Below are 17,185 nucleotides of genomic sequence, written 5' to 3' on the forward strand. Positions count from 1 at the left end.
AAGTTCTAAAAAAGCAGTTTATCCAAACAACATGGTGTAATTTCAAAATCAAGTTTTTCTTTCCTCACAGAAATATGCCAAACAGCTTGTAATGAATTGAGAAGCAGGGGGAAATGAGGGGGCATATTCGGGTTGAGTAAATGTTTTATAGGGCATTACATGTTGTTTTTAGTACCACCACTTCTTGGCAGGAGATGGTGAAAACAGACGATAAGGAACTGGAGATTAAAAATCTGAAATTCTTGGCCAATTTTTTCTGCAAATCCGAAACACAATTGAGTTAATTTTCCTCCAGGATAATTACCTTTGACAAGAAGCTAAGCTGCGTCTTTTGTTTATTTATATAATTAACATGTGAGCCAATTTCCAAGTAGTGTATTTCTACTTCTAAAAAACATTTCCCCTCCTCTTTTAGCTCTTTGTTTTTCACTTTCTCTTATCCGTTGAGGCCCATTGCAACATAGCATTCTTCCCATCCTTTTCCACAAGCCAGCAGGAAGCAGAGGTAAGCCTGGTGTGCGGCCCTGTGACATCATTTCCTGTGCCTGTGAGGGAAGGGTATTTGCCGTGAGGCGTGGGGGCCGCCAGCAGAGATGCCTGGGCTTCCCGTGACAGCTTGAAGACATACAGTTGTTGCGTATCCCGCTGTTAAATTCAATCCAGATCCTCTGGAATCCGGCTCTCTTTCTTGCCCCCTCAGTCTCTCCTGCTCCACTACTACTCCTGCTCTCTCTTTCTCTCTCCTCCCTTCCTTTCCCTCCCTCTGTGCTCCACCGCTGTGTCCTCTTTCAGTGAGAGGAGCTCAAACACGTGGTTTCTTTGAGGCAGCGCTGTGTGTGCATTTGTATGTTTTGAGTGTGTGTTCTGCTTTTGTGTCTGTTGTGCGTGGACCTCCAGCAGTAGCTGTTTTTTGTGACTCAAAATGAGGACCAGATCTTTTTCCAGCCCTGGCAAATTGCAGCGCTAGATGTTTTATTTTGATATGCCACTCCATGGATCTGTGCAGAGGTGTTCTGCCTTTGATCTGTTGCTGTTAACATTTCTCTCGGTGCTGGGCGACCATTCGTTCCTTATGGCCCTGCCTGGGAGTCATATGGTGGCTAGTGGTCTGTGTGAGTGTGTATTTGTTGTGTGTGTGTGTGTGTGTGTGTGTGTGTGTGTGTGTGTGTCTGTGCAGGGTTTGAAAATAAGAGAAAAAAAAGATAAAGCTTTGGAGAATGAATACAGAAGGAGGCGGGTGTGGAGAAAAAGGAGGAGGGGGGAATGTTTGAAAGTGCTAGAGAGTCATGCTAACGCTATCAAGGGCCCTTTTCTTCTCAGGGCAGGGTCCGTCTATGGCGCCAGGCCTTCTGGGTACCCGTAGGGGTCAGGAGAAGCAAGTGTGAGCAACATTTGTACAGATGTTGTGTTATTTTTATAGCTCTACTCCATTTGCTGGGTGGCATTTCCTTCAGTGTTAACAACCAGGTTAACTGCACACAGACGCGCTCAGGGACTCCAGCCAATTTTTTTATTGTTACGCTAACTCAAGCAATTTTTTTCTCCCCCCCCACCCCCACCCTTCACAGAAAAAAAAAAACCTAACCCTTTCTTCATCCACCTAACCCTGTGAGTCCGACCTCACCCCTAGAACTCTGCCAGGCAGCCTCTCTGAAGGAGGGATTTATGGCTCCTTGAAGGGAGAGTGGCAGGGCAGCGCACATTAATGGTTTTACCTCTCAGGCGGTAGCAATGCTAGGCTACACTCTTCTGTTTCCACACTGGACGGAGAGACAGCCATTCTTTTCTACCTACTGACCAGCAGTCACAACGAACGATGCTCATGGGAATGAGGAAAAATAATGTCACAGACTCAAAAAAATGCAATTGAGAAATGGATTTCAGAAGTTTAGCTACAGGCTAACAAAGAGTTACCATTTTTTTTTTTTTTTTAACCAGTTCCTCATTTTAAGAGTTACTGAAAGTGACTACAGTGTAAGAAAATTAGAGCTAAGGTGCCGTTATCAAAGTAGTTGTTATATTTATTTACTGGTAAGATATGTTATGCTAGTTTATGTTTGACATTGGTTGTTTACAGCAGTGGAAGCATCTCTTTGAGAAATGCTCAAGCTAAATGCTAGCATCAGCATTCCACCATGCTTTCATTGACAAGCAACACATGCTGATTGTACACAGGAATATGTCTAATTTATTTAAGCAATTAAAACAATTGCAGCATAAGAAGAATGTGATTTGTTTTGCAGATATGTGACTGGAACACTGAGTAGGCCTACACTCAACGTATAACCTACAAATGGCAGCAGTTGGTTAACGTAAAAGAATCACAAAGGTTGTCACATGTGACACTGAGATCATGACAACTTCCCTTTAATCTAACAGGCTGACAGGCTGTATTCAAATGTACCAAAGTGGCCGACCGGGATCCATTAATGTTGCCAATAAGGCATTTTTCTCAGCTGTCAAAAAAGTTAAGACGACATAATAAAGTCTTGGCATTTAAGCAGCAATACAGTCACCAACTTGTCAGATTAGAGCTCGTCTCACACAACTACTATTAATATATGTTAATATATCCCACCATTAACGTTACTTAGACTTGGCACGTCCTCCTCAGCAGCTGCTTCCAGACAGAGAAGGGCTGCAGGCTTTCTTCTTAAATATATTCAGAGCGGTCAGGACGTTGGGCCATGAAGTTGGACCGGCCAATATCTGCTGTATGTAAAGGGAGAAGCTGATTCGACATTTTCCATGTTTTAATGTGGCATGATAATTCTGGGAAGCTGTGATGAGGAATACGGGAATTTTCAGAAAGAAGACCACTGTTTTACTTGTTGATGTTTCTTTGGTCGGAAAGAGAGAGAGAGGGACTAATATTTGACTCTTATTTTGAAAGCTGCTCCGTTCTCCTGCAATCATGCATGTGTATAAATAAGCATGTCTGTGGTCGCCTCACCTGAAGGAAGTTTTAGTTAAACACGTCCCATTTCCACAATACCTTTTTTGGTGTTTTTTGATGTATACTTTACCCTCCACCAGTCTTTCACATTGCTGTTGGTTCTTGGCTTTGTTCAGTGGCTTGTCAAATGATCACCAGGTGTAGCCGTGATTCAACAGACATTGAAAGAGAATGGCTTCCATGGGTGTATAGTACGGATTTAAGACAAATTTGGAGTGGTCTCTTAATGTTTCCAGAGCTGTCTGCATTAGTTAACATGGTTCCATCATTAACTCGTCTTTTTTCTCTGTTTTGTAGCTGACTCGTCAGAGGCTTGTGGACGCAGACGGCATCATCAACCCTGGGGCTTTCTACATCTACCTAACCGCCTGGGTCAGCAATGATCCTGTGGCCTACGCCGCCTCGCAGGCCAACATCCGCCCACACCCTCCTGAGTGGCTCCATGACCGTACCGACTCTATGCCCGAGACACGCCTCAGCAGTAAGTCGGCGTGCAATATGTCCAGAAAATGTGCTCAAATTAAAAGGAAGCCTTAAAGTGTAATGGAATGACGTTTTTTTTTCTGCAACACAAGGAAGGAATTCATATCATTTGTTCCAACAATTGAAGCTAAGTTTGTGGAAGTTCTTACCTGGTACACGGTACATTTGAACTAATTGCATTTACTAAGTGAAACTTTTCATACTGACATTTTAAGCCAATTTTTTGTGGGGCTCGTTGGTCTGGGCTCCATAAGACATCTGCTGCATGTGAGCAGTGTTTACCTCTTGTGGTCTGAGTTATTGCTCCTCGTCTGCCTCTTAGCTTTAAGTGAGGTAGTAGACTTTACTGTACCGCAGCGGTGTGTGTGTGTGTGTGTGTGTGTGTGTGTGTGTGTGTGAGTGTGAGTGTGTGTGCGCACATTAGTGTGTGTGCGAGCTCAGGTTGCAAGGCTGAGGACCAAAACACAGCTCACTGTGGTTCTTCTAATGGTGCCTGTGGTGAATGCTATAATCCTGGCTACCATGGGGCCCTTGCATTACACACACACACACACACACACACACACACACACACACACACACACACACACACACACACACACACACACACACGCACACACACACATTATTAAAACCCAGTGACCCCAAACACTACACACACCCTGTTCTCGTTTCCCTACCACACACACAGACTGTTACTAACATATAAAGTACAGTCATGTTGTTGTTTGATTCTAGCCTGTGATTTGGTGCAAGTCCGGAAGTGCTCCACGGGGGAGGAAAATGATTGGATAACGAGAAGCGACTTGGGTCTGGGTGGGAAGCACAATTGGATAACAAGCAGGAAGTCCTTTATGGAGGGGGAGGGAATATGATTGGATAAGCAGCGTGAAGTGCTTGGCTGTGCAGGAGCCCCCCGGAGCAGATCCGTGTTGGCCAAAAGCCAACTTGTGTTCTAATGGAAATTTATAGTTGAGATTATAATGGGCCAACCATGTTAGCAAGTGCTCCCGTCTGACCCCCGATGGCAGCGTGGAATATATACACGTAAAGCAAGAGGATGTCATGTTTAAAATGATGGAGCTGGAAATGTTTAGATCCGCCATGTGCATCAATGTGTTGGTAATTACATAGAAGGCTGAAAACTGAATGAAAACACTGTTTTGTCAGCAGCAAAAGTGACTTCACAGCATAGTGACAGGCAGGTACGCGTGTTTATGAATCTATATTATGCTTTATATGGCAGTTGCTAAGTTTAGGGTGTGGTAATGGCGGTGATTCTGACATTGTAATTACCGTGAATCAACGTTAGCTCTGACACTCTGCTGTGTCTGGAACTGATAGGCCCTCATTAGGCAGGCTGGGCCACAGGCTGGCTGGGCTGGAGTCAATGGAGCTCTGTTTCACACTGCTCCGCCCACCCCTTACCACACACACACACACACACACACACACACACACACACACACACACACACACACACACACACACACACACACACACATGCACGCACACACTCTCGAGCACAGATGTAGCCGGTCTTGGAACAAAGTTGAATTAGGGAGGCAGTGCCTTGATATTGGTGGTTTGGCTGGAGAGGCTAAAATGATTTCTGCAGATAGGCGAAATGATCAGAGCCTAATGTTAGTTAATCAGAGCAGACAAATATCATCTGCAGATGTCATCGTTGCCTTTGTCGATGTATCTGATTAACTCCACGTTGTTCCTTTTTTTGCAATCTGTTTCTCTGAATTCAAATGTTTTCATCTTGCAGGCTGCTGTCATGACCTCAAAGTGCAAATCATTTATCAGTCGCTGCCGCTGCTCGTATAAAGATAATAATGTAGAAACTACAGCTTGAATTGTCTCCCCCCCCCCCCCCCCCCCACACTTTGCACATATTAAACTTTTCTTTCATCGTCTCTCCCTCCAGTCCCGGCAGCTGAGCCCATCGAATACGCACAGTTCCCCTTCTACCTCAACGGGCTCCGGGAGACGCCGCAGTTTGTGGAGGCCATCGAGAGTGTGCGGGCTATCTGCAGCAACTACAGCCGACAGGGATTGCCCTCCTACCCAAACGGCTACCCTTTCCTCTTCTGGGAGCAGTATGTTAGTCTGCGCCACTGGCTCCTGCTGTCCATCAGTGTCGTGCTCGCCTGCACCTTCCTCGTCTGTGCCCTCTTCCTGCTCAACCCGTGGACCGCTGGCATCATTGTGAGTATTGGAGTAAAAAACAAACAGACACAGTACGGCACATATAGGGGTGATAATGTCAAGAGAAACAGACCTATATGTGTTTATATGTGTAATACACCTCCACATCCAAATAACAAAGAAAAGGCAGAAAAAACAACTTATAGGTATTTTAATTATAACATAGTTCTTTCCCTGCTCTCCTCCTTCCTGTTGCTTTTTCTGTGTGGTCCACAAGGCGTCTCAGAGAAAAGAGAGTCAGAGAAGGGAGAGAGAGGGGCTGCTGTGTGTTATTGTAGCCCCAGTCACCAGTGTTTATCTTATGCTGTTTTGTCAGGCCCAGTCTGTTTAGTCTAGTCCAACACTCCCAGACATCAGTGCTGAAATAAATGGGGAGAGGACACATAGTTGCCCAGGCAACTTGCTCTCCCACTCCAAACCCATTAAAAAAAAAAAAAAAAAAAAGTTTGATATTATTTCCATCTTCCACACTCCTCCTCTTCCATTCCTTTCAAAAGAGCGGTTTCTCAGGATACACACATTCACACAAACACACAGAGACGCACACTCTACACACACGCTTAAGCAGACATGTATATGCTTGCGCACATACAGCATGAATATGTAAACACACAGGTACATAATTCACGCAGAAACTCATCCACTAAGTGCTCTGGTTTTTCTCTCTGGTGGGTTGTATTTTACGACAGGCAGTGGCCAGGCCACCAGAGCTCTTAAACAGAGGGGGAGGGGACCCTGTGTTCATCCTTCAGGCTTTACTAGCAAGATCAAAAGACAAGTTATGGAGAGGCGTCAAGTTTAACCGCTCGTTCTGTCCAAGACTAGACCACCGCCAGCCCTAAAATGTCAAACCTTCAACCTTAAGTCCTTTCAAACCCGCTCAGCTATTTGCATTGAAATCCATCTTAACCACATAGACGGACTTATTAAACCTTGTGTCCCTCGTTTGGAATAATAAAGATGTTTCTAATGCACTTGATGTTGACTGTTGTTCAGAGCGTAGTCATTTGTGATCTGGTGTTGCTTGCTATCCGTTATTCCTGTTGGTATTTTGTTCAACTGTGGAACTAACAACAACCTAAAGGAGAAATAATAGTTACACACTTCGAAATTTGCCCTCCTGAAAAACAAAGATCTCAAAAGTTTAGTTTTAGTTTAATTCCCTGAAAACTGTTTCGTCAATTCATCCTTCCAATTTTAATCACATCACCCGAGATGCTCTTGTGTAAAAGCTTAACAGAGACAGACAGCATGCACAATTACTCCCTCTTTGACACACACACACACACACACACACACACACACACACACAAACACACACACTCTGTACATTGCATATGAACACATACACATTCCCCCTGCCCACCTCAGCCGTCTTCAAAGGATTTTGGGCCCCATGTAACCTGACACCTGTCAGCTGATAATGGCATTTACTCTCAGCTCCTGTCTCACTGTGCAAACCCACACACACACACACACACACACACACACACACACACACACACACACACACACACCCATACACACACACCAAGACACACATGTTCCATCCAGATTGATGGTTCCCACTTAACACAGCAGTAAAATAGGGATTCTGACACATATCCTCAGGTATTATTTCTCTGATCCGTCTTGTGCACATTTCGAGTCAACTGAAGAGCACATTGTTATGTTTTTAGATCAGTCACCTGGGAAACATGTTTTATAATACAAGCTTTATTGTTCATTTCTGAACACTTTGGATGCACTGCACTGTATGTAGACACATTAGTGACATGAAAGACCATCACAGACCACTTCAAGCCCAAGTTTCAGAGTATTTGAGGACAAAAAGTGATTGTAGAGATTTGTTCGAACAAATCAACTTTAACTTCTTATTAGAAAAAAATAGATATAATATTAGAATTACAGTTATGTCTCCTTTTTTAGGCAAAAGCTAAAGCTGTTTTTTCAGATACAATAAGATTAAAGTATCTCACGAGAGTTCAATATTTTGCCGTACTGATATTTTGTCCCACTCCTGATCCTGGATGTGACTTTATTCAGCCTTTTTCTTTCTGGCCCCTTATTGGAGAAAACCCATAAAAAGGATTCTTCATGTATTTGAACTAACGCTCCTTCTCTTCCCTCAGGTATTGGTGCTTTCTCTCATGACTGTGGAGCTGTTTGGCTTCATGGGGCTGATGGGAATCAAGCTGAGCGCCGTGCCTGTGGTCATCCTCATCGCCTCCGTCGGCATTGGAGTGGAGTTCACCGTCCATGTGGCCCTGGTAGGCACACAAACCCAAGAAATAATCTGGCCTGTTGGCACAAGAATTCATCTCCAAAGAATAACGACTGATATATCGTGAAAGCTCTTGATAAGTCCCCTTAAAAAAGAGACATTAACTATTTCTCTGTGTGTGTTGTAGGCGTTCCTGACAGCCATAGGGGATCGTCACAAGCGGGCCGTGCTGGCGTTGGAGCACATGTTTGCTCCGGTGCTCGATGGAGCCTTTTCCACATTACTAGGCGTCCTCATGCTTGCTGGGTCTGAGTTCGACTTTATCGTCAGGTGAGTTAAAAAAAAATCAAATCACATCCCTCTAGTTAACTCCAAAAGCTCACAGGACTGCACCTCTAGCAGAGGTTAAGCTGTGGTTTCTGTGTCGTGTCAGTGGACCGTTGAGACCATGCCTCAACCTGTATGTCACACAGGAATCTACCTGAGACACCAGCCATGCATGAAAGCTCTCTCTCGTCTTCCACCCACATCTCCCTCTCGTGTTCCCTCTCTGTAAACCTCATCCCCCTTTCCGACAGGGTCCGCACATTTCTCGGAGAAGAATCTTCACAAACAAGAACCCTTTTCTCTCTCCACCCTCCTATCCGTTATGTATTTTCTTTCATCTCTCTCTCTCTCTCTCCTCTGCCTCTGTGTTTCTCATGCCGGACATTTTTAGGGGGCGGGGGGAACCAGAGGAAGGATGGAAAGTTGAAGGTCAGGAGAACAAAGACGAGGAGGGAAGTCGAGGGTACAAAGTGAAAGAGTGAGGGGGAAGAAAGAGAGAGCAGAGAAGTCTTCTCCTTCAGCTAGTTTAACTGCCCTCGCTAGACGTTTACAAGCATGGGAAGGAGTATCCAGGTGGCAGGGCAAGAAGGACAATTGCAGAAAGACAGGAGAAGTGGAAATTAAAGCAGACTCTGTGGGGAGCTCTGCGCACTCTTACAAGCGTCAGACCGAAAAGTAGCGCGTAGTCGCTCTACAAGGGAGTAAAAGGAATGATTCTGTGCATTCTCAAGCCTTCGGTGTTATGAGAAGTTTCCAGTGAGCTCAGTGAATAATTTAAAGTAGATGAGGTAGCGGTGTGATTTAGCTGACCTGCTCCTTTAAGAAAAGGGAGCACTCAAGTCCATGTGATCGGTGAGCACACACACTCTGTCATGTGCAAAGGTCTGCGCTCATGCATGCACAATCACACTATCACACATAGTCCCCCTAACACACACACACCCCTGCACCCTGACCCTGTAATCATGGGGGTCAATGATGGCGTGCCTTCCAGTGAGAGAACACACAGCAACACACTCACAGAGACACACTCACACACACACACAAACACAGGGAGGCCTAAAGACCTTCTCTCCGCACCTCCAGTGGTGTGCTCTGGTTTCTGGCTCAGTCTCGGGCCTCCATTTAAAGGTTCTGCTGTTGTCTGAGCAAACAAAGCTGCGGCCCAAGACGGCGCAATAACAACAGGCCCCGGCTCGTATTTTTCTGCTTGCGCTGAAAGAAATGTTTCCCTGACTTTCCCCCGCCGTCAGCCCTGTGAATGTTTTCACTCCAAACAGCCCAGTGGGATTCTCAGCCTGGTATGTGGGCTCCACGCGTCCATGTGTGTGCTCGTACGTGTGTCCCAAAGGTGACGTGGCGTTAACCCCACCTGGCGTGTTTTGACCACAGTGATGACACGGTTATTTCAGTTTTGATAATCTAATAAAAGTAGACTAAGGACGTGTGGTTAGGCTTTAAAAACTGTGTTAGAAGAGTCTGTGTGTGTGCATGTGGCTGTGTTGATCTAGCTCCTATGAGCATGTTGTGCTGTATTCACACATGCACAAAACTTCTGAAAATGTCCCACATTTTTTTGGGGGGGTGAGCTGCATGTGTGAACTCAAACAGTGGAGATTTTTTTCACCGCAATATTATCCAGACTTCTTTTCCTGCTTGCCCCCCTTAGTGAAATTCCCACCTGAAGCCGTGGTGAGCTAATGTGCAAACTCGAGCAGGAATTACTCGAGTTGGTTGAGGTGATAAAGTTTATATCCCACTACCGGTGAGCCACTGGCGATGCTTTTGTTGTGAAGAATTAAGCAGCCTCATGCTCTTTTCTGCTCAGCCATATGTTCTCTTCCACCTACATGTAGCTTTGATATCAAGTCAACTTTGGAACATTTCAGGGGCAGGCCTTCCTTACATTTTTAAATACATTTTCTGGAGGGCAGACGGCTTCGTACTAGGTGTCTGTATGATTTCTTCCTTTATATCTGGATTTTGTTCCTCCCTTTGATCTTTCTATATTACATTTTTCAGTCATGTCATGGAGACATGAAGACAGGCATTTTTTTCATTTCTATTGAAGATTCACTTGATCAGTTCCCATATCTGTGATCAATGATGTATTTTTGTCCCTCCAAGAAATCTGTATTCCTATTGGTCAAAAAGGTGACAGGTACCTTGTGTGAATTCATTTTTAGGGGGAAATAAAAAGTGATGGTGCATTCACTTTCCTGTCATTTTGAATGAGGGATTATTTCCAGCATCCTGAAATGGACTCATCTTGTGACAGTGGGTCTATCACAGCATGTGGTCATGTCCACACCTCACATCAGTGTACCAACAACACTGGATAGGAACAAAAAAAAAAACGACTTAACTGATCTCATTGTTGCATGTTGTTCGCAATCAAAAACGTGGCCATTTTAAAAATATTGAGTCTGTTTCCGTTCAGTTCCATTGTCAGAAACAGTGAACCAGTATTGTCACATTAAGGCCACACAACTAACACAGATTATTTATGAATGTGCATTCAATTCTCGGCACAGCTGCACAGCATACCAGCAAATCTACACCTCAGTTAGCGCATGCTTAACCCCCCCCCCCCCCCCCCCCCCCCCCCCCCCCCCCACACACACACACACACACACACACACACACACACACACACACACACTTACACAAACAGCACAGTGTACAGTCAGGCAAAGGGCTTCATCAGTGTGTCCTGATAACCTGAGAGCGTCCACTGCAGAGAACCAAATGAGGAGGAAAGCCTTCCCCTAATGAAGAGAGCTGGATTGGTGAGAGAGAGAGAGAGAGAGAGAGAGAGAGAGAGAGAGAGAGAGAGAGAGAGAGAGAGAGAGAGAGAGAGAGAGAGAGAGAGAGAGAGAGAGAGAGAGAGAAGAGAGAGAGAGAGAGAGAGAGAGAGAGAGAGAGAGAGAGAGAGAGAGAGAGAGAGAGAGAGAGAGGAGATTGGGGGGTCTTACCTGATACATTGGAGATTTAATTAGGCCGAGGGGATTGTGGAGTGGCCGGGAATTTCACAGGGGCTTAGCTGGAAGGAAAGGGAGAGAGAAGTGAGGCAGAGAAGAGAGAGAAAGAAATAAAGAGAGAGAGAGGGAGCGAGCTCGGAGGGGTGGCGCTCTGAGGGTCCCCTTCTCTTCTTCCTAGACTAAATTGTTTAAATTCTATACCCTTCACTTCATTTGTTTGCCTCTCCCTCTCTCCTTTTTAGAGCCGGAGAGGAGAGAGAGGCCCCTGTCCTCTTGTGCCCCCCCCCCCCCACCCCCACCCCCTAATGTTCCCCTCACCCGCCTCTCCTCTCATCCACCCCTTTTTTTTTTTTTTTTTTTACCCTCTCTTACCCCCTCTCTCCCCCCTCCTTCCTTCACATTCCTCACTGCTTTGTTTTCTCCATGTTTGCTTATACACCACACACCCAAGAGAGAGTACCCTCGCCCCCAATAACTGCCCCCCCCCCCCCCCCCCCCCCCTCCTTCCCCCTTCTTTTTTCTTTCCTTTCCTCCCGTGCCTTTGAATTAACCAGCTCCGGCTAATTATGCTTCCCCTTTCTTTTCTCTCTGCGGCTTCTTAAAGACTAACTCTCTTTGGCAGGACTTAGAATCACATAAGGTACATTTCTGTTTTGCTCCTCGAAACCACAGTGCATGCCTGCCTGTCTGTGGGGGGTTTGTGTGTGTGTGTGTGTGTGTGTGTGTGTGTGTGTGTGTGTGTGTGTGTGTGTGTAAGTGTGTGTTTGGGGAGTGGCCAGGCATCTTTGTGGAAGTATTCTTTTGGGCATGTGTTATGGTTGATCTTGCACATGTCTACCCATGTCTAAACCTCTGTGGTTTGCGCAGGTATTTTCTTTGTTTTTACGTCTACTCTGTTTCTCTTCTCGTCTCCTTGTGGTGGTCTCAGCGACTGTGTTTTGTCTTTAGCTATTTTGGTCCTAGTCATGAATTGTCCTTTTTTTTGAGGACTGTGTCTGTGATATCTGGTAGTCTTAACATTTTTTATGAAACAGGGGTAAAACATGACGTAAATGAATAAATGCAATGTTCTTGTCCTGACCAGTTGTGTTGATTATCTCTGACATTAAAGTGTATTCCCTCTAACTAAGTTTGTGTGTGTACCTGTGCTGTTTTCAGGTATTTCTTTGCAGTGTTGGCCATCCTTACAGTTCTTGGAGTACTGAATGGATTGGTACTTCTTCCAGTATTACTGTCGTACTTTGGACCCTATCCTGAGGTAAGATCCCATAAAGCGACAAGAGGGTTTAAATAGAAAAGGCGGTGATGTATCATGCAAGGGTGCATCATTAGCTGGCGATACAAGAATGACTTTTTTCTTTTGTTCACTGACTCCTCCTCACGTTTTCTGTTCTCACCTCTCAGGTGTCACCAGTCGATGGTCGCAGCAGGTTACCCACCCCGTCCCCAGAGGCCCCCCCTCCCGTGGTCCGCTTCTCTGTCCGTCCTCACCACACTACCGGGACCGCAACCACCTCGGGCGCAGCTTCAGACTCTTCGGACTCTGAGTACAGTTCTAACACCACAGCGTCTGGCATCAGCCACGAGCTGCAGAACTACAACCTGCCCTCCTCACACAGAGGACAAACTCGAGCAGAGGAGCAGCAGTACCACCTCCAGGCCAGCAGGGGCAGAGCAGCCAGGACAGACGAGGAGAGAAGAGCAGGAGCAGGGCACAGACGCTCAGCCAGACAGCCCGAACCTCCAAACTATTCTTCGGTAAGAAAATACCCTCCATCGTGTTGCATCTATGATTCTCTTATTCCAGTTTTTCTAGTTTCTGAATTAAAAAATAAAAATCCAATTGTTTTGTTCTACAGACTGTGTCCTCTCAGGGTTGTGATTCTGGGACCCGGTCCAGGGCTACTCAACGTACCAGCAGCAGGGACCCCAAGAGCCAGCTGCACTGGCAAGCCCCGCCCCCAGCCCGCCCGCGCATGGACGCTTTTGAAACTGCTACTGAGGCTGGGGGCCATCATGGCGCTCACAGCCATAGAGAACACTCAGCAGGCCATAGAGCCCGCTCGACCCACAACCCACAGCCTAATCACCACCACCCACACCACCACCCTAACCCCACCCCATACTGCCAACCCATCACCACGGTAACGGCGTCAGCCTCCGTCACTGTTGCCGTCCACCCGCCCCCTTTATCCAACCAGAGCCCCCCCACTTCTTCTTATCCAGGATACACTGCAACGGACAGTTACTGCTCATCAGGGCCGAAGGAGCCGGAGACTGTCTTCCAGGACCCACACGTGCCGCTGGACACCCACACAGGGGTCAGGGGGGTCCAGGTGGAGGCCATGGAGCTTCAAGATTTGGAGTTTGAGGCAGCTGAGAGCAACAGTAGCAGGCGGGCGAGCTGAGGTGAGCTTTTAATGACTTGAGTAGATCTATCAGGAGTGTAACTGCACTTTTTTTTTAGGCCTGTCTCATCAATGATTACTGACAACAGTATTTATTTTTTTTTTCCCAGTTGTGGAGAACCGAATTACACCGGCCAAAGACCTGGCCTGGCACAGCCCAGCCCAGCATAGCCCAGCCTGGCCTAATCCCGGCAGAGAAATAACTCTCCAGTGTTGCCGTCATGGTGCTCATTTTTACTGTAATCCAGTGGACTATTGTCTTAGATATTTCTATCTATATTTAAAAGATGTATACATATGTAAATATGAACAAAAAGTAGTAATAATGTTTGGAGATGTACAACTCCTCATGTTAACAGACTGGGGCTGCCATTTTATATGGTGTGCACGTGCGTGTGTGTGTGTGTGTGTGTTTGTGTGTGTATGACATGGAGAGATAGATCTCTGATTACTGTTCACTCATCTGTGGATCTGTGCCATTAGGAAGCTTCATCTAGACAAACATACCTGTCAGCATTCACTGTTGCTGCTCAAAATATATTTTTTAAATAATATACATTTATAACTCTATGCAAATGTCTCTTTAAACAAAAGAAGTGATCTGTCTTCATATATGTGCGTGTGTGTATGTGTGTATGTGTGTGTGTGTGTGTGTAGCAGGTGAGTGTTGTGCTGTGTGGTGTGAAACAGCCCCTTTATTTTCTGGCTTATACATCAGATACATCCTGAGAACAGACTAACAATAACACCCTCACTTCAACATGAGGGAGGGGGAATGTTAGAATTATCAAACAGGGCTATGGTATATATGCGTGTATGTGCGTGTATGTGTTCATGTATGTTTGTTTACTATTGTATAAAGGTACGCATGTTAAACTATTAATTTTTTATCACAAACCTGTGGTAGTTATGAAACAATTACTGTTTAACTTGACACGCTATGCGTGCTATTTAAGACGAGCAGAAATGAAGAAATTTTAAAGCTGTTTTTTTTTTTTTTTGGTTGTTTGTTTTGTTCTTTTAGTTTTGCCTCTGCATTGGAACATGTTCCTACTCCCAGCTTTGTATCACTGTCTGTTAGGCTGCTCTTTGGTTGTATTTTACTGTAAGAGGTTATGTATTGTTTACCCTAGCAGGCTCCATACAGGTTCTCTGGCATACAGTCAGTAAACCCACCTCAAAAACTCACTCTGTCATCACAGGGGCATTCACGTTACTGCTTCTGAAACAGGGTCAACACGGGGCACTAACTCTGTACCCGAAGTGTTGTGTTTAGTGGATAAGCTATATCTCAGACTTTATACTGTAACCCGATCCAACATGGCACTTGACTGCATTTAAACTTCATTCACAGAAATATCTCTCCTCAAGTAGCTCTTTATTTCTGTTCAAACAATAAGCTAGCCCACGCAGCCTGCTAAGGGCTAAGCCCTATATGGCCTGACGATGTGCTCTGTGTATGCCTCCATATATATGTGTGTGTGTGTATAAACATTTCTGTGTTTGCTGTAGTCCATCAGTCCATCATCTTTCTCTGTCTCAGCTCTCTTTAAGTGACAGAAAAGACAACTGGCCTCCTTTTGGTCTCAGCCGCCCCCCACTGACCTCAGCTAATAAAAATCCACAACATAACGCCATGACACTAATTGGACAGCCCCTCCCTTCATGTGCCAAATGGCACAGACCTGAGCCTCAGGGGTCATAGTTTACTCTGCCACCCCCCTCTTTAAAAGCAATGGCCAGTTTATGTCTGCATGTGGGTCTCAGTCAGCATACATACAATCCCCAGTTTCAGATCCCTGAGCCCCTCACTGCATCCACACCTCAGTTTCCTCTTCTTTTACTCTCCAGCTCCCTCTACACGCGTAGCTCTTCCCAGAAGTCTTTGCAGTTTTCCTCCCCCTGTCCACCGTTTTATGTCAGCTGCTTGCATGAAATAGCTTGTTTTGTTTGTTTGTTTGTTCGTTTCTCCCTATGTCACATTGGCAGCAGCGGAGAGAATCATAGCTGGCAACTATTTTATTCATTTTAAATGTTCTTTTGTTTGTTTTTTGTTTCAACGTTCAATTGCGATATTTATATTTTTGTAATATAAAATATGTTGTTGTTTTCTTTCATTATTATGGTGATGCCAGTGGATAACAAATGCAGGGATTTTTATGTCTATTGAAACACTATTACAGTTTAATGTTTTGACATTAATGGAGTTTGATCTGTATAAAGTGCTTACTAATGTTAAATAGGAAAAAAAAGAGTATATAACATTTTACACTACAGGTCTCATCATAGCTCTTAGAGGATTTTAAAAGGAAAAAAAATCAGTGGTTCTTCCAGACTGCCATTTTGGTCTCGGTTGGCGTGGATGTATGCTGTTTTCAGTTACAAAGATAAATGTATGCCATATAATTTATTTATATGAAAATTTATTTTTGTAGTGTACATAGTAGTTGTCAAGGTATTTGACAGAAGTATATTTTTAAAGAGTTTATATGTAATGATATACCATAACAGAAAAAAAAACTTAAGGTGCACACTTTCACTGCTTACTGTCTTGTGAGACAACATCAACACCTCCCCTTCAGTATTATGTTCGGATCCTCGGAGAGAGACAGCTGTTTCTATGGGTTTGTCAAAGGCTAGCCATGAAAGTAGGAAATTGTACTAGCTCTCTAAATATTAATGTTCAAACACTGATAGAATTCTAACAAATAAAAATATTATAACTTATTTGTCTCGTTGTTCATAACTTTAATAAATGGAAACTGAAAAATAAAAAGTCTCTTTGTGAGTTGATTTTCTTCATTGAGGTTTCACACTTAAATTGGAAGGTTTGAATTGTTGGGAAATATATATATATATATAATAAATACTCTTTTTTTCATTACTTTATTGCAGATATTTCTTTTTACATTACATGTCAAATTGTATCACTTTTTGGACAGAAAAAAGTCAAAAGAAAAAATAAGTCAAAAATTGGAGGGATTCAATACGCTCTTAATTTAAATACATTTATATTCCACTCCATCTGTTTCCTTTACCCATTTACTCCAGTTTCTTATGAATTCCTCTTATTTGATTCTCAGCATTTAAATGATTTTTTCCATGTCTCTTATTCATTAACTGTTAACTTCGTGGCTCAGTTGGTACCGTCGTTGCCTCTCGACCGAAAGGTTGAGGGTTCGATTCCCAGCTGAGCAACATGTCCGATGTCTCCTTGGGCAAGCCACTTCACCCTGCATTGCTCCCGCTGCTACTGTGGCGGTGTATGAATGGATTAGTGTTGTACCTACTCTATGATGTACGTCGCTTTGGATAAAAGCGTCTGCTAAGTGAATTGTAACATTGCAACATTAATAGATGATTTAACATCCATCCAGCTATGTGTAATTTGTTTTAATGCAGCTATGCTTATTTGCATATAAATATTTGTATCCCTCCTTCTTTATTACTGTTGAAGGGAAACCTTGTACACTATTAACTGCTGGCTGTAGCTATTTCTACAAATGAAAATTATTTGTGGTTTTCTCCTGAACTGACTGAATTTGTGGGAAATACACTTGTTTCCTTAAGATGAAAAAAAACAGTAGTGTCT

General features: G+C 44.4%; 1 protein-coding gene across 1 annotated transcript in view; it reads left to right on the forward strand.

Moving 5' to 3' along the window:
- Positions 1-16,369, forward strand: part of ptch1 (patched 1) — a 54,230-nt gene extending 37,861 nt beyond the window's left edge. Inside the window, 8 exon segments of the mRNA XM_061038776.1 lie at positions 3,254-3,437; positions 5,373-5,653; positions 7,786-7,923; positions 8,065-8,207; positions 12,344-12,443; positions 12,590-12,943; positions 13,045-13,594; positions 13,704-16,369. Coding sequence (XP_060894759.1) covers positions 3,254-3,437; positions 5,373-5,653; positions 7,786-7,923; positions 8,065-8,207; positions 12,344-12,443; positions 12,590-12,943; positions 13,045-13,593 — 1,749 coding nt within the window. The 3' untranslated portion in view covers position 13,594; positions 13,704-16,369.
- Positions 16,370-17,185: the final 816 nt, after the last annotated feature.

Source organism: Labrus mixtus, chromosome 5, assembly GCF_963584025.1.
Source record: "Labrus mixtus chromosome 5, fLabMix1.1, whole genome shotgun sequence".
NCBI classification, from domain to species: Eukaryota; Metazoa; Chordata; class Actinopteri; order Labriformes; family Labridae; genus Labrus; species Labrus mixtus.